Genomic DNA, 23,434 nt, shown 5'->3' on the forward strand with positions numbered 1-23,434 from the left:
ATAGGGGGCTGTGTGCCCAGTGGAGAGGAGGGTGGAGTGCAGGGAGCCAGGGGACTAGTGTGTGTGTGTGGGAGGGGGCGGGGGACAGTTGGGGGCCTGTCCGCGGGGGTTGGGCACAGATCAGCTTGTGCCCGGTCTCTGGTCTCGGTTCTGACTGGGGAGCAGGCTTCGTGCGTCCGGCTCGGGAACCCGGGCTGCCCCTACTGGCCCGTGCCCCATCCCAGCTGCCTTCTCTCCCCGTGTGTGCACGCCAGAACCCTGACTCACCGTTTTCAGCTCTGCCAGAGCCGGCCCCAGCGGCCTCAGAAAGGGCCATCGGCAGAGGTGCCCCAAGCCTTCCCGTGATGGATAAGACTGAGGGCCGTGTGTGCGCGCGCTGCGTGCGAGAGGTGGTTGTGGCGAGGGAAGAAGCTGCTTGGCGCCGCTGTGCCCGGCCCCCACTCATGCGTTCTCTGCTGTGAAGCTCCTGCATTCGCTCCCCGCGCCCCTGCCCCCGCTTCCCGCGCCCCTGCCCCGTGCCCGGGCCCCAGGTGAGCTGGCTTTGGTGTAAACATGATACAGGGTGCAGAAAGCTCCCGAGGTTTAGCTTTGGATGCAAAGCGCTCTACGGCTGCAGCGTCTCCTGGGCAGCGAGGCTCAAATTCCCAGCGAGAAAACTGGCCCACTGCCCTGGCGGCCCGGGGCCTCCGCGAGAAGCGCGGACCCCGGCTGCTGGGTCTGGGGCGCAGACGAGAGCCGGCAGAGAACCACGGGGTCAGGGCGGGGCTTCGTGCGGGCTGCGACACGCCCCCCCTTTATATTGGCCGGCGGCAGCGCTGGCCCCGCCCCGGGACCCGCCCCCCGGCCCCCGAGCCCCGGAGACAAACTTAACTTGCCCGGAGATTCGGGGCCTCCTCGGCCTCCGTGATAGGCCGGCGCGGGGGCCGGCTCCTCTCATTGACTGAGGGCCCAGGCCGGGGGCGGGTCGCGGCGGCGCGATTGGCCGGAGGCGGGGCCTGCGCGCGCGCGGCGGCGGCGGCGGCTGCAGCAGCGGCAGCGACGGCTGCGGCTGAGGGTCGGAGCCTGGCGGCGCGCGGGCCGGGGATGCGCGCGGGCTGCGCGTCGGGCCGGTGAGAGCCGCGGCCGCCGGGTGGGCCCCGCCGCGGGGGGCGCTGCGCCGTGACAGCAGCACCATGAGCAGCCCGGGCGCCGCGGCCGGCTACCTGCTCTGCACCAACTGCCGCAAAGTGCTGCGCAAGGTAGGGCGGGCCGCGGGCCCCCACGCCGGGGACGTGTGTGTCGGGGTGGGGGAGGGCGGTCTCCGTGGCCCGCTTCTCCGCCCCCGCCCCGCTGGCGTCTCGTCGGGGCCCCCTCCGCAGAGCTGTCGCATGGTTGCCGCGACCCCCGCCTCCGCCGCCCCTCCTGGGCTCCCGGTGCCAGCTCCGGGGGTGGGTGGTCGTGTGCCCCCGTGCAGTCCTGGGCCCGTGCGCGCCCTCCCCGGCTCCTGGTGCCAGCCCCGGGGGTGGTCGTGCGTCCCCGTGCAGTCCTGGACTCGCGCGCGACCCCCACCCCCGGCTCCTGGTGCCCGCCCCCGGGGTGGGTGGTCGTGCGCGCCCTCCCCGGCTCCTGGTGCTTGCCCCCGGGGGTGGGTGGTCGTGCGCCCCCGTGCAGTCCTGGACCGGTGCGCGCCCTCCCCGGGGCTCCTGGTGGATGGTCCTGCGTCCCCGGTGCAGTCCTGGACGGGTGCGCGCCCTCCCCGGCTCCTGGTGCCTGCCTCCGGGTGTGGGTGGTCAAGCGCCCCGGTGCAGTCCTGGACCGGTGCGCGCCCTCCCTGGGACCCCCGGCCCGCGTCGGTGCACGGAGTCAGCAGGGGTGGCCGCAGAGTGTCCCGGGATTGTCTCGCGCTCAGCTCTTAGGTGCTCCGGGGAGTGGGGGAGGTGGGTACAGGGTGGGGGGACGCTTTGGATTCAGAAACACTCCCCTCGGAGTTTAGCAGCTGCCGCCGGGTCGTACCCTGATCCGGTCATTCTTCTCCCAGCTCTGCCTTTACATTTCATTAAGTCGAAACATTAGCCGAGATGCTTCTGTTGGTCCAGGACCAATGAATTAAAAACGCTGAGCTGGGCGGACGCGTCAGGACCGAGAGTTTAAGCTGAATAAAGGCCCGGTTTTGGTCAGTTTCTCCAAACACAATTCAGCTGGGATTGTTCGTCATGTATTTTTTTTTTTTTTTTTAAGGAAGAAAGCAAGCATCTAAGAAGCAAGCTCAAATATTTGCGCTCTTTGTCCAAAATCTGTTTTTCTTCCTCTGCGGGTCAGGCCAAGTGCCAATCAAAGTTGTTTTTCAAGCCTCTTTTTCTTGCAGTAGGTCTGCGCGCTTTTTTTTTTTTTCCTCTCCTGCTTTGAGAACAGAAAGCCGAGTGACTGCCGATGCAAGGTTAATCGAACAGTTAAATATGCCTTAAATTTGTGTTTATTGGCTATGTTTCTCTTGAAACCATTTTTATTAAGTGTGCGTGTGGAGTATGTGCAGTTATTTTTCCCCCATAAACTGTGGGATCAAATTACAGTTGATACTTGCTCAGTTGGTGCAGGGCTGCTGGTGAGAAGGAATGGACCACAAGGCAGATCAGCCAGTGAAGCTTTAACTCTTTCCCTCCAGGGCCAGAACTTACCTCCGCCTGGCATTTCACAGCGTTAGAAGGGAGAACTCAGGGCTGGAGCATGGAAAGAAAAAACAAAAGGTGTCTTTTGAGACTTCATGGAGTTAATTTGAGTCTTGTTAAAATAAGCTAGTGTGTCTTATTTTTTTTTTTCTGAATAACAGGGGTGGAGAACTATTGGCTGATTTTTTTTTTTAATAACTGGCAATTTGGCAGGCTAATAAAATCTTTGGAGGTGATGCTCAGGTTCCTGTATCTGCTTCCTTTTCCTCTGGTGAGGCCCAGGGCCCCACTAGTGTGGAGAGCATCAGTCTTTGTCTTGGCTCTAACTCTACATGGAAAGAACATCCTTATTCCCATCCCCAACTGAATGCAAGAGGTATATGGGAAAACCGGATATTCCCATTTTCATGCTTTCTGGATTTGAGTAACTGGATTTGAGTAACTTTGAGGAGTTTCCTATGGATTGGTGCTGCACCCGGGAAAAGTTGCCGTGGGCGTGGGCCTGTCTGACCTGGAATCACATGGAGCTTCTTAGGACATAGCAGATGCTGGGCATCTCACTGTCTTCCTCATTCTGGAAGCTTTGCTTCTCACCAGGAGACATTCTTTTTAGAATAATAAAAAAAAAAGTGTCTGACTGCAAGGAGAGTTCCTCTGTAACTCAGTGTTTCTCTGCATTTATCTCATGACCTCCACTTAGTAAAAGTCCCTGGGAATGGAGTCCTGGTAGCAGGTGAAATCTGATGTCACTGCTGAAGGTGCCTGCCTGCCAGAGGGAGGCGCTCTGTCACCCTCCTTAGTGACCAAGTGTCCCTTCTCTAGGTCCTGCAGCCAGATTCTCTCTCTGGGGGCTGTTAGTTGTGACCTGTGAAATGCAGGGGGACCTTCCAAAGAAATGGAGTACAGCTGCCAATGAAATAGCTTGATTTGCCCTGCAGAACTGTACAAACCAACTCGGAGAAGTGCTATCTCCACTTAGCTTCCGTGCCTGCCAAGGGAGCCCCTGCAGAGCAGCCCCCATTTGGTCAATTGTGGTCACAGAATGGAATCAAGATGCGAGCCGCACAGGGAGAGCAGCTGACCAGCAAAGCTCACTGTGGCTCTCCAGCTCCCGGTTCAGCGACTGTGACTGCTGGAATAATGCGATAAAGTGTTTAGCAAAAGGAAATGCTTCTGTTTTCTCTGGAACCTCAATGTGCTCTGAACCACCATCCATCTCACATGAATAAATCTTAGTGGCAGCAGCTCTGTCAGGGAGTCGTGGGGAGCAGGCCGGGCCTCTCCCAGGCCTGTTGCACCTGGACACTGGATGTGGGTGCTCAGCACCAAGTAGGTACATGTGGCAGCGCTGGGCATGGACCACAGCTGCCCCTGGTGCTATGGGGATGAGACTGCCCTAGGGACCAGGATGGAGCACAGCTGCGCCAGACATTGCAGGGATGAAACCTCCTAGTGGATCAGGATGGACCATGGCTACCCTGGGCATTACAGGGAGGAGACTGCCCTGAAGACTGGGATAGACCATGGCTGCCCTGGACATTGCAGGAGAGGGACTGCTCTGAGGACCAGGATGGACCTTTACAGGGCCTTCCAAGTGTAGGTATTTCAGGGGATGTTCTTGTGAATCACCAAACTTCTGGGCTTCACTTACAAAGTCACTTATTTTTGACAACTTTTTTTTTATGATTCTGTAAGTGAAGAGACAGAGAAAATGGAAACTATTAGATGGAGTCCAAATTAACCACTTCTACAGACAAAATTGCTAATTCTAACAGTTCTCTGTGATCCTCAACAGAATTGCCTTCGCTGGGCTTTGATAAGCGTTTTCCTACTTTGGCTCATCAGGGTTCGCATATTCATATTTTGGATTTTCCAGACCATTTTGCTTTGCCTTAAATGATTTCAGCAGAGATCTGGATTTGGACCATAGTGTTCTGCCATGGTTTTTAACAGCTTTCTTCTGGACACTTAAGATGTCTTAGTGACAAAATGCTTGCATTGCATTAAAGTTTTAGGTAAATTTTTTTGTTTGTTTGTTTTTTGGGTCACACCTGGCGATGCACAGGGGTCACTCCTGGCTTTGCACTCAGGAATGACTCCTGGCGGTGCTCAGGGGACCATATGGGATGCTGGGAATCGAACCCGGGTCGAGCCACGTGCAAGGCAAATGCCCTACCCGCTGTGCTATCGCTCCAGCCCCTTAGGTAAATTTTAAATCGCTTTCAAATTACCACTCAGATATACGGCTTTACTATAGTGGCTGTCTCCAAATTATTTTTCCCTTTCTTTAGTTCCAAGACCATCCCTGTGGCCTTGAATGAAAGTGGCTTGTGCTCCCCGTATGTGGCTGCATGCGGGCTCCTGCAGAGGGTACCAGCGTGATGGCTGCTGCAGTCCCCTCCCCTCCCGTTTGCCCACACACTGCCACCAACTCTTAATCTCTAACTCATGAGAAGCTGCTGGCGGATTGAGACTGCTCAAGGGCCCAAGTGACAGCACTTGCCTTGCTCACAGCAGACCCAGAATCGGTCCCCACGTGATTCCCCCAGCCTGCTGGGAGTCATCCTTGAGCCCAGAGCCAGGAGTAAGCCCTGAGCACCACCAGATGCAGCCCCCAAACAAACAAACAAAAACTCAAAACCTGACTGAGCCCACATTGTAGGAGCTGGGTGAGCCGGGGGTGGGGGGTGGGGCGGTGGGAGGGGGGCAAAGAGTCCCTGGACCTTTGACCCAGTTAGAGAGGGCAGCCGGACTGGGTGGGATCTCAGAGCCTGTGGGCCCCAGGCCCGTTCCAGGGGCTGTTCTCACCGTCCTATAGGCTGGTGACCGGTGCTGTCCCTGAGGTGAGGGGCCAGGTGCAGTGTCCCTCTCCGCTCTGCCCCAGCCCCTCCCCCATCCTGGCCATGGGTTGTCATGAGTTTCCAGGCTCTGAGGGAATGCTGGGTAGCAGAGCGTCCAGAGTGGGCAGCCTGTGTACCCTGTGTAACAGCAGCACCTAGGCGAGGGTCGTGGGGAAAGGTAGTTTTGGGTGGCACCCAGTGGCTTCTGTGCAGAGGGGACACCGGCCATCTGAGTGTCCGTGCTGTCTCTCGAAGGGTGGAGAGGCCTGTGGAGTTTGGGTGGGGGTGCAGAGCAAGGTGTACTCACAGCTGACCCCACGGACCTGCAGGAGGACTCGGGTGCCCAGCGGCCAAGGCTTTTCTGCCTGTCTTTGTGCCCGGGGACAAGGACTGACTAGAGCATGACTCTCATCCCCTTGTAGGGTGCTGGGGCTTGCCTGCAGGGAGACATGGACTCACAGTGTCCTTCCCCCTGGGAGCCTGTCCAGTGCCTTCCCTCGGAAACCCCTCGCCAGTGGGCACCTCTGTTGCCGCCTCTCCTGGGTGTCAGGTGCCAGGGTAGCCACCCTATGCTTTCAGCCCCTGAGCAGGCCGGGCCTCTCCCAGGCCTGTTGCACCTGGACACTGGATGTGGGTGCTCAGCACCAAGTAGGTACATGTGGCAGCGCTGGGCATGGACCACAGCTGCCCCTGGTGCTATGGGGATGAGACTGCCCTAGGGACCAGGATGGAGCACAGCTGCGCCAGACATTGCAGGGATGAAACCTCCTAGTGGATCAGGATGGACCATGGCTACCCTGGGCATTACAGGGAGGAGACTGCCCTGAAGACTGGGAGGCCATGGGAGGCCTTGCTCCTGCTGCCCGTGCTGAGCAGTGAACACTGGAAGCGACCCCCTGAGGAGGGCAGCAGACTGGGGCGGCTGACCCTCCAGCTCCGTTTTCTCCCTGCTGCAGGGATTTCTCAAGTCGAGCCTGGGTGGGCTATTTCTCAAGTTGAACCTCTCTCTCGGCTCCTCCAAGGCCACTTGGGACAGAGGTGGACAGTCTCACATCTGGGCATGTGTTTGATTCCTGCCCATCTGGGGCCTGGAAGAGCCCAGCTGATCCGAAGGAAGGTCATGTTTACCTCATGGGGAGTGACAGCTAGATGCGACAGGAGGCCTCCATAACTATAGGACAGGCAGTTTCGAGTTTGTGCCCCTTGCCCCCCCACACACCCAGGGAGCCTTGTGGAGCCTGGTATGTCCTGAGCCCTAATGGACAGGGCTGCGGGCAGGAGCTCAGTGTCCCGGCCAGTTTGAAGGGTTCTTCTTGAGAGGAGAGGGCAGGGCATTGCACAGACCAAGAAGCTTGGGAGCGGCCCTGAGGCCCCTGATGGGTCATGTGCCATCCATGAGTTGACGGAGCCATCTCGGGTCAGCTCCTGGTGTAGCTGGGTGCCCTGGTGACAGTGTGGGACAGTGACCTGTAACCTGCCATTCCATGGGGATAGGTATTCTTGTCCACCTGTGTGAAGCCATCACTGATTAGACACGCTTGGCTGTAAAAAAAAAAAAAAAAATCTTTCCTGTTGGGTGAGCAGCTAGAAACAAAAAACCTTTGGCTTTAACCCTTAAACTGTTTTTCCCTTTATCTCCTTTATTAGATTGTGGGGAATAGACCTGACATGGTGGCAAAACGAAAGAATTGGTAGTTACAGGGGACCCTGAGGAGGAACCTGCTTAGTTTCGGGGGCGTTGGAGGAAAGCAGTGAGGGCACCTGAGAACTTGTGCTGAGGGTGGGCACTTGCCTTGCATGTGGTTGCTGTGGTGACCCAATTCCATCCCTCACACCACATATGATCCCCTGAGCCAAGTCAGGAGCCCCAAGCAGTGCTGCACATGGCCCTATGGCTCCCCCAAAGTGCAGCAGGTAAGAAACATGCTCTGGGCCCTCCCATGAGTGCCCCGTGATGCTCTGTACAACTGTGATGGCTCAGAAGTGAAGTCTCCGCCTGCAGTTCCAGGACCAGGCATGAGGAGGGGACGCAAGGTCATTCAGCAAGGTAGCACCTCTGGCACCCTCGTGTGGGTGGGGACTCAGGCTCAACAGCTCACTGGGCTCTGGGCCGTCAGCACAGACCGGTCAAGGGGGCAGGGAGCCTGTGAAAGGCAGCCCTGGGGAACAAGGCAGCCCTCCCCACAGCCCCGTGAACTCATGCTGGTTCCCAGTGTCCCATCACGGATGCTCATCTATCCTCCAGCTGTATCCATGGACATTCACTGAGACCCATGACTCACAGCATCCCTCAGCTGTGGCTCCAGGAGGGACCTCGGTCCTGGTCGAGCCACCCTCCCAGCCCAGAACTGAAGCTTGTGTTGCGTTCCAGGCGCTCGTCCTGGTCAGGACTGGTGTCTCCCACTGCAGGGAAGGACGGTTCCCCGGGCTGCATGTGTGGTCCTGGTGGTGGTGCCGGAGAGCACCCCTGCAGTGGGTGGAACCAACCTCCCAGCCTGCCCTCGGGCTGATCTCCGACAGGGGCCTCCACAGGGGTCCTCCTGGGCAGGGCCTTTTATTATTTGGTCTTAAAATAAGACAGAATATCCTGTCTTATTTTAATGTTGCTACATTTGGAACTTTAGAGAATTAAAGAGAGAACTGGGTGTGGGAAGTGACCGTGTCTGTTGGGGCTATTAGGTCACATGAAATTAGAGTGTTTTCGTGCAGATATCAGTAAGTTAGCATCACCCCTCTTGGATTTTAGTTTGGGGGGGGCACACCTGTCGATACTTGGGGCTTGCTCCTGGCTCTGTACTTGGGGATCTCTTTTGGTGGGGTTTACAGGCCACATGGGATGCCGGGGGTGGAACTTGGTTCAGCTGCAGGCAGGGCCAGGCCCTGACCCGTGCCTGTACCATTGTCCACCTTCCCTCAAGTGACCATTTCCAGGAAGACTGGTGTCCCCCTCCCCACTCTGGTCCAGGAGAAAGTTCTCTTGGACCCTTTGTTTCTTCAATGGAAAGAGACAAGATACTATTTGTTCTAAGAACAGGTTAGGGCAATAAGTTGTTTCTGCTTTGGTTTGTTTCATTTTGGTTGTTTTGTTTTACTAAGTTGAGTCTCTTAAATACAATCTAAATAAAGGGTTTCCTTGTTCTCTTGGAAACTGGAAGAGGGGTGACAGGGGTGTCAGAAAGTCACACCAGAGCCTGAATGTCCAGTGCCTGGAAGGCACTGCATTGAGGTTGGAAAGGAATCCTGGGTGTGGGGCTGCACGGGGCACTGACTGGGCGTCACCTCTCAGGGCAAGGGTCTGGGACTCCTCCTGCCTCTCTAGCACAGCCCAGGGCTCCACCTGGAGTGAGCACTGCCCTGTGTCTGCTCCCACCCTCCTGTGCACTGGCAGGCAAGTGCCCATGGGATCTCCCGAGAGGGAAATGCAAAGAGCCTTCTTGTGGCCAGCCAGGGCAAGCGCTGGGCTCCACCCCTCTGGGGACCACCTGTGCCTTGTCTCCACACTGCGGGCCAATGGGGTCCCTCTAGCCCCAGCAGCTTCGTTCATGCTGTTTCACTCTGCTTTGGCACCTGGGCAATGAGCGTGCGCCAACCCACCTCCCCTAGGAAGCCGCCAGCTGCCGTTCCTACAGGAAACTCTCCTTCCTTGCCAGGATGCACGGATCCAAGTGTCTCCGCCCTTGACCAGAGGACCTAGTGCCTTCATTCCGGAGAAGGAGGTGAGCCCCGCCTCTCGGCCACCTGTCCCCCAGACCCTCTGCTCCTGACATGGGCCCTGAAGACTATCCCAAGGCCGCCGAATGATTTTTCTCTTCCACCCGCCCCTGTGTTAAAGTCAGGGCACACTTGGAGGTCAGAAAAAGTCTTAAGCTTTATCATATTTGATTTCAAATGTTACTTCTGAAAAGCCAGCGGGGAGACAGTAACAGCCTGAAGATTTTCAGTTTTAAAATGGCCATTGCAGGGAGGGGAGCGATAGGACAGTGGGGAGGGCATTTGCCTTGAATGCGGCCAACCCACGTTTGGTCCCTGGCATCCCACCTGGTCCCCTAAGCACCACTGGGAGTGATCCCTGAGTGCAGAGCCAAGAGGAAGCCCTGAGCAGTGCCAGGTGTGGCCCCAAACCAGAACAAAATCAAACAAATCGGCTCCTGCTCTGTGTGCTGGTGCATGGCCCAGGCATCAGGCTATGGTGTCTGAAATGAAGCTGGAATTTTCCCAGCTGTGTGCTTGTGGCTTTGGCCAGTGGGGGCCTGGCAGTGGCCAGATACCATGACCCGCCACTGGGTGACCCAGGTCTGGGGAGAGCAGGTGCAGTTCGGCACAGAGGACAGGAAGGCAGCTGGACTGTGCCGCTCTGGGGCGTCTGTCCGGGTGAATGCAGCTGTGGGCTTCCAGCACCTCAGACAGCCCAGCCAGCTCCCAGCGTCTCCAGCCCCTTCTCAGGGCCCCGAGCGAGCAGCCTCAGTGCCAGCCACAAAGAAGCTCCTGTGTACCCCACTCAGGGCTGCCGGTATGGTCTGTTCAGATCAGAGGCGTCCCTTAGATACGACCACAGGCCCCGGGTACTTGTTCACTGGTTACTGGATGAAGGGGAACGGGCTCGAAGAGACACGTTTGGGGTCTCTCTGGGGAGACGCTGCCGCCACCAGGGAATGATTCTTCCTCCCTCACCAGACCCTTTATGGTGCTTCTGAGGCCAGCCCAGGGCGGAGTGGCCTGGGAGGACCTCGTGGATCAGACCAGTGCTCCCGCCTCACCTAGCCCTGGCTGCTCTGAAGGAGGAAATGCAGACAATGTGAGGGGGGCAGGAATCACCTCTAGGTGCTCGTCACCCCTGGTGTCCCCTGCACTGGCCAGGCCCGAGGAGTGCCCCCCGTGAGCTAGACAGAGCCCTTTTGAGCCCTCTGCTGCTCAGGGAGGGCGTCTGCTTGAATGACCCCAGTGAGACCCATACAGAGAGGCTGTCTGGGGAGGTCTCTGCCTATACTTCTCTGTGCATGCTGTTCACCTCTGTTCCCTAAAGAGTCAGCGAGTGTCTCAGTTGAAATCAGTGGCTGTGATGTTTGCCCAGAGGCAGGATTGTGTGCCCTTCCCTGCCCCAGCTGGCCACTGTCCGGCCATCTGTCTGGCTATCTGTCTGGCCGTTGGCTGTGCCGGCCGGGTGAGTCTCTCCCCTGACCTGGAAGAAGCCATGCCCCCCCCAGCAGGGGTTGCCATTTGGGGTGTGGCGTGAGACCCTGGTGCATCCCTTGGGTGTGGCCAATGTGGAGCAGTGACTGGCCTGTGTCCCTTCAGTGATGTGGCTGCCCCCTGTCTGCCGCCAGGTCGTCCCCGCGCACCCCACGGACGAGCGCACCAGCTTCCTGGTGGAGGAATATTCGACCTCCGGCCGCCTAGACAACATCACGCAGGTCATGGGCCTGCACACGCAGTACCTGGAGTCCTTCCTGCGGAGCCAGTTCTACCTGCTGCGCATGGATGGGCCCCTGCCACTGCCGCAGCGCCACTACATCGCTATCATGGTACGCTGTGTGTGCATACGTGTGTGCCTGTATGCACTGTGTGCATATGTGTGCTCTTGCATGCACTGTGTATGCATACATGTGCTGTGTTCATACATATGCTCCCATGTGCACTATTTGTGTGCATATATGTGTGCCTGCATGTGCTGTGTGTGCATATGAATGCCCCTGCATGCACTGTGTGCATATGTGTGCTATATGTGCACACATGTGCTCCCATGTGCTCTTTGTGCATAGATGTGCTCCCATGTTCATTGTGTGTGCATGTGTGCTCCCATATGTATTGTGTGTATGTGTGCTCCCGCATGTGCTGTGTGCGCATATGTGTGCTTTTTGTGCATACGTGTGCTCCTGCGTGCATTGTGTGTGCACATTTGTGCTCCTGTGTCTTCTGCATGTTCATACATATGTTCCTGTCTGTGCTGTGTCCACACATGCTTCTGTGTGTGCTATGTGTGTGCGTGTACTCCGGAGTGCATGCGTGTACAGGATCTGCACACACCAGAATGAGGCTGGGGCCCACAAAGATAAGAGCTGAGCCCAAGTCTGCTCAGGGCCTTTGGGTGCGTAGGGGCCAGGCCCCACAGCCCCCAAGTCTCCAGTCAGTTCTGCCCTTGGGGTGTCTGTATCAGAGAGGGGATTCTGCCCTATTTCACTGGCAGTACAGGTTGGGCATTGTGGCATTTAATCTGCCACTCTAGTGCATGAAGCGTGTCACTGAGCTGATACGTGTCACCCACCCGGGGACCCCAGAGAGCCCTGGACAGTGCCTGCAGAGCGCAGCCCTAGCCCAGAGCGGTAGGTCCTGCTCCCCCTGGAGCACCCCAGCTCAGGCCAAGCCCCTCCAGAGTCCCCTGTCCAGCAGCGTCCTTGTGTCCTTCTCCAGGATGCTCGGCGGCCACCCACAGCCTGAGGCACTCACTGGCCAGGAGAGAGCTGAGCTGTTGAACAGGATAATCCCGTTTGTGGGGGCCAAACGTGGTCTCTGCATGGTGGCCCAGTCCAGCCGGCATCACTGAACCTGTCTAAGGGGACACGGCAGTGCTGCCGGCCTGGGAGGAAGGGGCTTGATGCAGAAAGGGGACAGCACAGGCGAGCTGTCGGTCGTGACGTGCATGCAGCCCAACTCATTGGCCCTGTGCCCTCATCCCAGGCTGCAGCGCGCCACCAGTGCTCTTACCTGATCAACGTGCACGTGGACGAGTTTCTCAAGACGGGCGGCAGCGCCCAGTGGCTAGACGGGCTGGAGTACGCGCCGCAGAGGCTGCGCAACCTCAGCGAGGTCAACAAGCTGTTGGCACACCGGCCCTGGCTGCTCAGCAAGGAGCACATCCAGGTACGAGGCCACACACCCCTGTGCCCTGCGTGCAGGAACACCTCAGTGGCCCCTCTCCCAGGTCAGGGCGCAGATCCTATGAGGTCGCCCCAAGGCTCCTAGCTGCCCATACTGCTCAGCTCGGGGACCTGGAAAAAGTCCCTCTGCAGGGGACTGTGTGGGTGCTCGAATGCTCGAGGAGCAGGAGCTGGGCAGGGCTGGGCTGGGCTGGGCTGGGCTGGGCTGGGCTGGGCTGGGCAGGGCTGGGCTGGGCTGGACAGGGCTGGGCTGGGCTGGACTGGACTTGGCAGGGCTGGGCAGGGCAGGGCAGGGCTGGGCTGGGCTGGGCTGGGCTGGGCAGGCCTAGACTGGGCAGGGCAAGGCTGGACTGGACTGGACTGGACTGGGCAGGCCTAGGCAGGGCAGGGCAGGGCTGGGCAGAGCTGGGCTGGACTGGGCTGGACTGGACTGGTCAGGGCTGGGCAGGGCAGGGCTGGGCAGGGCAGGGCTGGGCAGGGCTGGGCAGGGCTGGGCTAAGCTGCAGCCCTGACCTGGAGAGACACAATGACAGATGAGCACCCATGGGGAACCGGGTATTTGGAGTCCTGCCCCAAGAGGTGTCCGTGGCATCCACACACAGGGGTTGGCTTCTACCCCAGACCACCAGTACCCCTAGCAACTCCCAGTATGGCCCAAACCCCGAACACAAATGGAAAAGGGTTTATTTTAGTTTAGTAAACAAGTTAGTTCCCTGCATGGAGAGCAGACCCATGGCCTAGGGTGTCCCTGATTACCCACAAAGGAGGCCTGAGCCAGGGCCGTGTTGGTTAGGGGACATATCTGCAACACGGGTGTAGTGCTATTACAGGCGTGGACACACATGCTCACAGACACATGCATACACACGCAGATATATGCACACACATATGGACACATACATAGGCATGCAGGCACAGACATACACAATCACATGCACACATACATGCATAGACACGCAGGCACACAGATGCACACATAGGCATGCAGACATATGGACACCCATGCACACACAGGTATAAACATATATAGACATGCACACATGAACATATGGACATCCATGCACACACATGTATAAACATTTATAGACATGCACACACATATACATGCATAGACACATGGGCACACAGACTCCATACATGCCAGGTGTGAGAGGCGTGTGGACATCTCGTGCAGGTGTGAGCCGGGTTTTGCCTTCCTTGCAGTGGCCTCGCCGAGGTAGCTGCCCATGGACTGGCTTTGATGGTTTTGAAGGAGCCTCGGCCTCTGTATGCTGCTCCCTGGGGTTCCCAGACTCCCGTCCTCAGGGCTCTGGTGGAAGCAGCCTCAGGGGCGAGCGTGCAGGGCAGGGATCAGAGCCGTGGTTCTGGGGGTGTGTGGAGGGCTGGGGCTCCTCGCACTGCCCCCTTGTCTGCCCCCAGCCAGCGCTGCAGTCCAGGGCCCTTGGAAGGCGTTTTTGATGTGTTGCCCAGGAGAGACACCGGGTAGGCGGCTGATGCCCCCTGCATCTTCACCTTGTTTCCTTCCTTGTCTCAGAACCTCGTCAGGACAGGGGAGAACAACTGGTCCCTGCCGGAGCTGGTCCACGCCGTGGTCCTGCTGGCCCACTACCACGCCCTGGCCAGCTTTGTCTTTGGCAGCGGCATCAACCCCGAGCGGGATCCCGAGATCACCGGCGGCTTCCGGCTCATCTCTGTGAACAGCTTCTGTGACTGCGACTTGGCAAATGACAACAGCATTGAGAACGCGTCCTTGAGCGGCACCAGCTTCGGGGTCCGTGTCTGCACGTACTTCCCAGCATGTTTGCCCCAACTCCCGGGGCCCAGGGGCCGAGAGGAAAGCTACTCCATCACCTCTGAGGCGGGTCAGAGGCTTTGGCGGCCGTGAGAACAGGAGTCTGTTCCAGTGCAGCCTGCCCTTGCAGTGTAGAATGAGTGCCCAGGGGCTTTGGAAGCAGAAAGACCTGGGGCCAAGACAACAGCTCCGAGGGCTGGGCGCCCAAGAGGATGGCTCCAGGCCTGGTGCCCTTTGGCCTCTCAGCCAGGGCTGCCCCCACGAACTAACCGTAGATGCTGTAACAAACCATGGCGATGGCACCTTCCCTTACTGTCACTGGGAGTTAGATCCAGAGCTCCTGTACCATGTCTTCAAGGCACCAAAGCACCCGGGGGACGTGCAGAAAGCCCACAGCAGAGAGAAGAGCTGTAGGGCAGTGGGGCCCCGGGCTGTGTACCCTCGGGCGTGCTGGTGGAGCACTAACCGGCCCTGCTCTGGCAGCTTGCAGACTCCCTGGAGGCCCTGGTGGAGAGGATGAAGAGGCTGCAGGAGCAGCGGGCAGAGGACCAGGTCTCGCAGGCCGACAGAAACGCTCGCTTTGAGCGGGAGCAGGAGGAGGACCTGTTCATGGCCTCGGAGGACACTTTCCACTCGTTCCCTCCTTCCGGTATGTCCCTGTCTGTGCCTGGCATTTCCTGTGGCAGAGCCCCGCCCCATCCCACCTCCAGGTTCCTCAGGTCTCCCCTGCTTCCCACGCCCTCTACTGGCAGGACCCTGGGGACCCCCAGCTCGGCTCCAATGCTCATCCTGGGTGGCCAGGTTCAGGCCAGCCTTGGAGCAAGAGGAACTGGGTGAAGCCCTGCTCTGGACTTGGGGATCATCATTACCTTGCTGTGGCCTCAGGCACTGGGCTCCCGCGGGGGTGCTGCTGGAGAGGGACCACAGCCAACTCATGGCTGACTGCTTAGGCTGGCTGCTGTCAGACTGTCTAGCACCCCGGGGGGCAGACGCTGGTTTTGAACCCAATAGGCCTGTTGCACCCCCAGTATGGCCCAAAGCCCTTGCTATGAACCAGGGGCACACTGCAGGGATTCCAGCCAAGCTGAGCCCTGTTTGGACTGAGTGAGTGCAGGCAGCTATGGCTTACAGTTCTGGGAGGGACGGTGCTGGCGACGGCACATGCCTTGTTTGCGGCTGGCCCCGGTTCTCTCCCAAGCATCACGGGGTACAAGTGAGCCCTGAAAACCCCCAACTCCCTATATAAGAGAAAGCTCCAGGCCAGAGGAGCACTCAAGACTCGAGACTTTTGCCTCATTAATGTCAGCTCTTGCATCCCCTTCGCTCCTAAGGACAGAGCCAGGAGCCCCCTGTCGCCTCTGTGGGTGCCCCCCAATGCAGAGAGAAGACAGGCCGGGGTGTGCGTCACTCTGCAATTGCTCCCCCGCCTCACTGTGCCCTCTCCCCCAGACTTTGAAGATGACACGGCCGTCTCTGCTGGCATCTCCCAGTATGTGGACGACCCTGGCTTCGGGTACGAGGACTTTGCCAGGCGTGGGGAAGAGCATTTGCCGACGTTCCGCGCCCAGGTAGGAAATGCTCAGTGCCAGGCAGCGGAGTTGCAGGTGGGAGGGAGATGCAGGCATGAATGCACCCATGGCTGACGGGGGAGCCTTGTCCCCCAGAGACCAACACACTAGCACGTCCACATCTCCCCATGGCCTCCCGGGGATTGCTGGCCCGAGTAGTGGGTTTCAGAGTCTGAGGCAGACACTCGGGTGCTGACAAGTGGGAGATTATTGGGCAGTTCAGGTCGGCGAGTCAGACCCCTCTTGTGTCCACGCCGCTCCTCTCATCACACAGGTGGTCATTCATCCTCTCCTCAGGCCCTGTCCAGTGTAGGATGTCCTTGTCCTGCCCCTCACTCACTGCTTGCCCAGTGCATGGTGACCTGCCCCATCCCTATTCTGCACCTTGCGTGGGTCCCTTTCCTGGTCTGGACTCTGCAGCTGGAGCTCTGTCCCCTGTGTCCCTTGGCTGGGCCTGCTTCTCTGTCACCTGTACCTGGACCTCTCTAGAATTGTCCCCAGAAGCTCCCTGTCAATTCAGCCTTGGCCACATGCATGTAGGTCAGAGCCCAGCCTGGTCCTGCTGTTCTGTCTGGGCTCAGGGCCCGGCCTGGTCCTGCCGTCCATCTAGGCATAGGCAAGGAGCAAAGAGGACAAGCTCGAGTACTGCCTGGCCGGGGCTCCCCTTCACCTGCTGTGGCTGCCCCCCACCCCCGGCCACCTGCTACCTGTGGGACAGGAGGCCTTTAGTGCCCAGTTAAGGGGACAAGCTCCCCCGACTCCCAGCTGTGCCAGTGCCCCCCATTCTGGTCACTGTGCAGTTAGGAGGTGTTTGTGGGGCAGGGCGCATGGATGGCGCCCGGGCTGTTGAGAGCCCTGCACTGACCACCGCTCTCTCTGGCCAGGACTACACGTGGGAGATCCACGGCTTCTCCCTGGTGAACAGACTCTACTCGGACATGGGCCACCTGCTGGACGAGAAGTTTCGCATGGCCTCCAGCCTCACCTATAGCAGCATGGCCACTCGCGAGGGCGTGGACACCAGCACCCTGCGCCGGGCCCTGTTCAACTACGTCCACTGCATGTTCGGGATCAGGTGGGCCCCCAGCTGCCACTCCCCGCAGCCCCCACAGCCCCCAGAGGCTCCCGGGAAGGTGAACAGACGGCCTCCTAGTGGACGAGGTCAGGGCATAGGAGCCTACCAGCCTTTTGCCAGCTTGGCACGGTTTCTGAGATCCGCAGAAAGAGATTCCAGCGTGACTCCACGCGGTTCCCTCTGAGACAGCAAGAGGAACCCAGCCTGTGAGGCCGCGCGTCCCCTTGGGCTTTACTCTATCTGGTGGTCCTTGGTCTGGGGACTCTCACCTGGATCAGCCAGGGGTGAGGCCAGCACTTTCCCTGCTGTACGCTCTCTTCAGCCCCCCAGCTGTAACCCAAACCCACCTGCTGTCTTTGCTGAACCAGCAGAAGGACCCCATGTGTCTGTACCCCATTTCTTCCCCCGGGCATCAGTCCCTTCCATGGCGGCTCCGTGCTCCTGGCTCTCCACTCTTACCACCAACACCCCCCCCCTCAGCTCAAACCACAGCATATGTGGTCCCTGTCCTCTCCTCCACGAGCATCCAGAGTGTCGGAATCTGGGGGCAGCTCTGTGGGGGCCCTGCAGCATGTCCGCCGCGCCACACCCACTGGCGCCTTGACAGATGGCCCCTCCTTGCCCCCAGGTACGACGACTATGACTATGGGGAAGTGAACCAGCTGCTGGAGCGGAGCCTGAAGGTCTACATCAAGACGGTGGCCTGCTACCCCGAGAGGACCACCAAGCGCATGTACGACAGCTACTGGCGCCAGTTCAGACACTCGGAGAAGGTGCGTGTCCTGACGCCCCTTCAGACGGAGGCCATGGAGAGGCACTGGTCAGGGTGGCAGTGTTTACAAGCTCCATGGGGACTTGACCCTGCCTGGCTCTTCCGAGCCCTAGAACCGGCTGCCCAGAGGCCAGAGTGCCCAAGCCCTGCAGGACACCCACCTCGCAGAATAATCCAGTGTGGAAAAATAGTTTTGAATTTTTGCTCCAAATGTATTGCGAGACCCCCAAGATGCATGAATAATATCCCACTGGGTGAGACAAACAGGGACCATTAGGTCCAAGCCTGATGGACACGAAGGCTGTCACCAATGTCCTGGAAGCTCCAGCTTCAAACCCTGAGTCTTTGTCAAGCCTGAGCCGAGCACCTATGCTGGCAACATATCTTTTTACCAAGAAAACCCTCCTCGAGCCTCAGAGAGCCCTGGGCATAACCAACCCCTTCCTGCCCTCTGGCCCCTCCCTGCCCTGGAGGTGTGCCAGATCCTCAGGACTCGGCTCGTCCTGAGCCAACTCCTGCTGACAGGCATCGGGCATGGCGTGTGGGACGGGATGGGAAAGCTCCTGTTAGCCCCAGCTGATGTGTCTGCTTCCTGCTGCATCCTCACAGCTGGCCACAGCTCGGACATGGACACTTTCCTCCAAGGTACCATGCAGGGCTGACAGCCCGAGCTCTCGCAGCTGGGAGGGAAATCATTACTCTCAACCTTCAGGCCTCTCACCGCATGCTTCAGAATAGCACAGTGGCTGTTTCCTGGGGACAGTGGCCCTGGCCCTGCCCGGGAGTCCCCGAAGGAGTCTGAGCCCTCCCTCTCTCCCCTACAGGAATCTGAGCCCTCCCCCTCCCCCTCTCCCCTGCAGGTGACTAAGCCCTCCCCCTCTCGCCACAGGTGCATGTGAACCTGCTCCTCATGGAGGCCCGGATGCAGGCCGAGCTGCTCTACGCCCTCCGCGCCATCACTCGGTACCTGACCTGAAGGCCCCAACCCCACATGGAGGCGCAGGACTACCTTCCCCGGGGCTGGGCGGCGGCAGCTGTGTGCCCTGGGCCATGTGCCCCTGTGGCTGTGAAGTGCAATGGTGTGTCCGACCGCCCCCCCCCCCCGACACTCCTGGCCACCCCCATGGCCCCTGAAACCTTCAGGCTATGCCCCCAGGGGAGGGGGGGCACCATTCACCTTCAGGGTTGTGTGCACGTGGATGTTTTCCTTCCTCTGTTTTTTTCTCCAATTTTTGAAATGAGCAAAAGCGCTTACAATCCACCCCAGCTGTCGCCTGGCAGCCACGGCGCCGCCTGAGCGAGACACCAGCACCTGGACAGGGCGGCGCCCCCTCCTCCCAAGGCCCCGACGGGTGTGATTTGGCTGTTTGTGATGCTTTGGCACCAATGTGAAGCGTGACCAGCCGCTGCCCGACCTCCAATGTGAACCCCCTCGGCGCCCGACCCCGCTCGCCCCTCCCCGACAGGAGCGTCCGCTTTCCACACCAGCCACGTTTCTAGCAGCCCCCAGTGCAACCACCCCAGACTGACCAAAAACTTTCATTGCTCATTTTTCTTTTCTCCATGGCAGTGAGCAGAGGATTTTTTTTCCCCTCCCTGGACTTTTAAAGATCAGTTCCCATGGGGTACTTCGCTGTTCAGAGGACGTGTTTCTCTGCATTCCTGTCAATCGGTGGCCGAGGGGGTACCACGGGGCCACTGCCCATCCCAGCAGAGCGCCAGACGTCCTTCATGCGTGCTGGGCAGCACCCTCCCATCATGCCAAAGCTTCCCCGGGACACTCCCGCACAGCCCCTGCGGGAAAGCCAGCGAGTCTTCTGGGACGCCCGCGTTGCCATCCCCAAGGCCCCACTTTCAGGTTGGCTGGCATGGTCTGTGGGGACCGTCCTCACAGAGCACGGCAGGGCGAGATCGTAGCTTTAATCCACTCTGCAAGCAGGTGCCTGAGCACCAGGCATGGGGGCCGCATGGAGGTTCCCCCACACACCCTCTTGTCCTTGACCACGTGCTTCTCCAGCACAGCACCCCCCATCGTCCTGGACTGTCTGAGAGAGGAGGCCTTCTCTGCCCATCCCCTCCCCACTGCCCACAGTGCTCACGGACTCACGGTCTACAGGAGTCTCTGAGCTCAGGGTCTGGAGTCTGAGGTATTCTGTGTGAGGGAAACCATTTAGGATAGCGGTGGGGGAGGGGCAGCCAGGTGGTGGATGCTGGGCCCTGCCCAGGGATGCCCCTGCTGTCCAGAATGGGGCAGGACTGGGGCAGCCCTGACCTCATGCATTCACGCTGAGAGATGGGCTTTCTGGGGACAAGGAGGTGGATGCTGCGGACACCCAGCCAGAGGGGCCCGTGGACGCATCAGTGCCTTCCCCAGCCCTTCCCCAGCTCGGTGTACCCAGGAACCGAGCACGGGGGGCAGCCCGGGTAGTCACCAGCCCCTCCGTGCACGGGCGGCCCTGGGCGTGCCTGATGGCCAACTTGGAATCCTGACGCAGGTGTCGGGGGGATGTTTTCCAGAGAATCGGACTATAGTAATTTATGTAGTTGAGCTTTTATATATTAAATGTGATATTTTTAGACGCGACGCCTTGGTCTCCCAGGGCACAGGTGGTGGCCGTCTGCTGCCTGCCCACTCCTCGGACTCACGTGCCAAACTGACACCCGGGAGGGGGTGGGGGGCAGGTTTGATACGTGTGAATGTGACCTCTGACCCGCCGCTTGTCCCCGAAACCCAGCCTATGACCCAGACGGGAGGCTTAAGTCCAAGGGCCGTGCGCGAGAACCAAGTGCCACCCACTGGCCACATGGCCACCTCCTCCTCCTGCCCTTCTCAGGAAGAATCCTCGTCTCACGCCCCCGGCCCGAGCCAAGTGCTCCCTGCACAGCGGCCTCCCGTGCTCTCCCCTCACGGAGCATCTAAAAGCCCCAAGCTGTGGGTGTCGGCCGCTGCCCTGCAGAGCCTGCACAGGCAGTGAGCAGAGGGGTCTTCAGATTCACAGGACAGGTGGGGGGCCGAGGGTCATGCAGGTTCTGGAGAGGAAACCTGTGTTCTCTGCCCATCTCCCCGGCAGCTGTGCTCAGGGTCCGGAGAGAATCTCCCACTCCACGCAGGGCCCCAGAGCTCTCTGCCCCTTCTGGCTGCAGCCTTTGTTCCCCAGGGCTCAGCATCCTGGGCACAGGCCAGAACGGGCACACGGCCAGGCCACGCCGCTGAGGGTCCCCTCCCTGCCCAGTGCTCCCCAAGTGCCTCTGTGTCATCCTGGGGTCACCAGCGCTTCACCCTCCAATCCTCGCTCCTGCGCTCGCTCCACCACCATCCTGCTCTCCACTACCTCATCCCCGAGGGCCCAGGGGGCCCGTCTTCGTGGACAGGGCCTGTTCTTGGCCAGCTGCCTGCTTGTTGGTGACCCCGGTTCTGCCTTCGGCCGCGTTCTATAGGAACCCGTGTGGCTGCCCTCCCCAGCTTGGATCTGGGTAGCCTGAGTGACCGGCAGGGACATCAGTTTGGGTCTGGATCTTTCCAGAACACAGGGTTCAGTTCAGACTTCAGTTCAGTCAGCATCGGGTAGAAATGGCTTTGTAGCAGAGGGACGGAAGCTAAATGGGGTGTGTGTGTTTGGTGGCACGCGTGTGTGTGATGCAGCTCAAATGCCGCACAGCCTGCGTTCCTGCTGCTCCCACACCAGGTCACTCTCACGGGGGTGGGAGGGCAGGGCCGGTTTGAGCCCATATTCCCTGGCCTCACAGAGGCCATTTGCAGAGCAGCCATCAAGGGCCGGTGCCCAGAGGGATCAGCTACACCCGTTTCATCCATCGGGCCAGAAACGAGCACCCTTCCCCGAATCCGAGATCTCAGTGCTCTTTGTGGGTACACAACCCAGGGCACACCCCGCCTGTAAGGCATTGTGAGCTGCATGGGGGAAAGGGGGGGGGGAGGGAGCACTTGATTCGGATTCTTGGGGTGGGGATCAGGCTGTGGAATGAGCTCTGGTGATGCCTCTGGCGAGCACACAGCCCGGAAGGGTTGCAGGGGGCTGAGAGTTTGCTCAGTCTGTGTTTTTATGCTCCTCCCCTGAGCCTGAGTGGCTGTCTGAACAGAAACGTGGAGTCTGTGCAGGGAAATGGGAAAGAGAGAGAAGCTCTGGTCTGGGGCATGCCGGAACACCCTCCTTATGCTGCTTCACCAGGTGTGAGCTGGAGGACGTGAACCGAGTCAACCGTCCTCCTACAGGACTCGGGCGGCCCGACCCCCAGCCAGCTGGGTGGACTGAGTGGGCACAGGGGCTTTGCTCCCTGGCAGGGTCTCATCTCTCCTTCTTTGAGACACTCCCCTGCTCCATCCAGTGGATCCGCGTTCTCCCAGCACAGAGACGCTCCCTGTGTGTGCCCCTCTCCTCTGGAAGGAAATGCAGCCCCCACCTCTGCCTCTTACTCTCTCCCACCCTGAACCCTGAAACCAGCCAGGCCCAGGGACAGCTCGTGGCAGGGCAGGACCCCGTGCGCCACCCTGGAACTTGCCCTGCTCCGCTGCTGGCTTGTGAAGGCTGTGCTGGCCTGGGAAAACTGGACGGACCCTCTCACATAGCCAATGGGGGCTGAACCAGCCCCCTCCCTCCCCGGTGGTGAGTGAGCTCCTGGCATGCAGTGAGTGGTCTGTCAGTATTAACCCCGACTTCGCCTTCGTGTCCCTGGTCCTCTGTATTCCGACGCTCCGAAGCTGTGACGTACTCGCCAGCGAGTCCCGTGCTTTGTTACTGTGACCTTGTTCTCCTCCGAGCCCGGAGTCCGTCCCCGGGCTCCCGAGAGAGCACGGGCGCGTCAGGACTGCCCCAGGCTCCAGTGTCCACTGCCCAAGTTCTGTTCTGCAAACCTAGAGGCTCTCACGCGCCACCTGCCTCTGGGGACCGGGAGCTCCTCCTGCTTCCCGAAGCAGACACCTAGGAAGTCTCGTGCAGACGTGGGCTCTGGCTCAGCTTGCTGGCTTTGTGGCCTCGCTGGAGCTGGCCCGGGTGCGTCTGTGTGATGCTCTGGTACTCAAGCCTCCATTTCTTGTGCTATCTTGCTTTCTGGAGGGAGGGTAGTAGCACACGAGCAGAGGCGGAAGGTACCGCTGGTGGGCCAGGACGAACAGGTTTGAGATACAGGAACTGTGTGTTAACATGTTAACAACAATTCATAACTGCACTTTTTATGACATTTTGAAAAATCTATTTATAGGTACAGAACAATGGGTTTTGTTAAGCTGTATCATTTATACTTGCAGAAATTTTATTTCGTTGTTATTCGTAGGAATTTTATTAGTTCAATAAAATCGGCTAAACAGAATCCTTGATGATTGGTTGTTCTTGTAGCTTATTCCTGATGGCTGGCTGGTGTGGGAGAGGGGAGGGCAGTGTGTATGTGTCTGTGTCTGTGTGTCTGGGGGGGAGAGTGTGTGTATGGGCAGTGTGTATGTGTCTCTGTGTATGTGGCCGTATGTATCTGTGTGTGGCAGTGGGGGGGCAGTGTGTATGTGGCAGTGTGTGTCTGTGTGTAGCTGTGTATATCTGTGTGTGGCAGTGTGTGTGTGGCTGTGTGGCTGTTGGCTGTGTGTCTGTGTGTGTGGCGGTGTCTCCCCTCCTTGCTGCCAGCCCTGCATTCAGAGAGAGCAGAGTGTGTCACTGTCTCTGACTGGCCCCTACCCTTTCCCAGACTGTTAGTGTGAGGGGGAGATGGCTCCACGTGAGTCTGATGTGACCATCTGACCATCCCCTGCAGCTTCCTGTCAACAGTGGAAGCACCGAGTGTGAGTGTGGAGCCAGCTCTCCTCCCTGGGGCTCCCAAGCAGGGAAGCGGGCAGGGCCTGAGTTGCTTCTCCCGTGCGGTCT

The 23,434-nt window shown here is 59.0% G+C and overlaps 1 protein-coding gene across 3 annotated transcripts; it reads left to right on the forward strand.

Moving 5' to 3' along the window:
• The first annotated feature begins 1,018 nt into the window (after positions 1 to 1,018).
• On the forward strand, positions 1,019 to 22,899 carry SESN3 (sestrin 3). 3 transcript variants are annotated; one of them, XM_055133458.1, is made up of 10 exons: positions 1,019 to 1,238; positions 9,089 to 9,201; positions 10,810 to 11,007; positions 12,161 to 12,343; positions 13,895 to 14,131; positions 14,636 to 14,801; positions 15,602 to 15,720; positions 16,605 to 16,795; positions 17,424 to 17,568; positions 18,457 to 22,899. In XM_055133458.1, the coding sequence occupies exons 3-10, from the start codon at positions 10,900 to 10,902 to the stop codon at positions 18,541 to 18,543; spliced, it is 1,236 nt and encodes a 411-aa protein (XP_054989433.1). In that variant the 5' UTR covers positions 1,019 to 1,238; positions 9,089 to 9,201; positions 10,810 to 10,899; the 3' UTR covers positions 18,544 to 22,899. The 3 variants fall into 3 exon arrangements, with proteins under 3 accessions (XP_054989433.1, XP_054989432.1, XP_054989434.1); XM_055133457.1 differs by having other exon boundaries at positions 9,136 to 9,201; XM_055133459.1 differs by lacking the exons at positions 1,019 to 1,238; positions 9,089 to 9,201 and adding an exon at positions 9,210 to 9,334.
• The last annotated feature ends 535 nt before the right edge of the window (positions 22,900 to 23,434 follow it).

The sequence above is a fragment of the Sorex araneus genome, chromosome 3 (genome assembly GCF_027595985.1).
Source record: "Sorex araneus isolate mSorAra2 chromosome 3, mSorAra2.pri, whole genome shotgun sequence".
Lineage (NCBI taxonomy): Eukaryota > Metazoa > Chordata > Mammalia > Eulipotyphla > Soricidae > Sorex > Sorex araneus.

Bases quoted from the DNA above. Each gene is read 5' to 3' on its own strand.
- SESN3 (XM_055133457.1), top strand. From the start codon at position 1,173: ATGAGCAGCCCGGGCGCCGCGGCCGGCTACCTGCTCTGCACCAACTGC. The intron at 1,239-9,135 runs GTAGGGCGGGCC...CTTCCTTGCCAG, and splicing joins GCCGCAAAGTGCTGCGCAAG to GATGCACGGATCCAAGTGTC. The intron at 14,802-15,601 runs GTATGTCCCTGT...CCTCTCCCCCAG, and splicing joins CCACTCGTTCCCTCCTTCCG to ACTTTGAAGATGACACGGCC.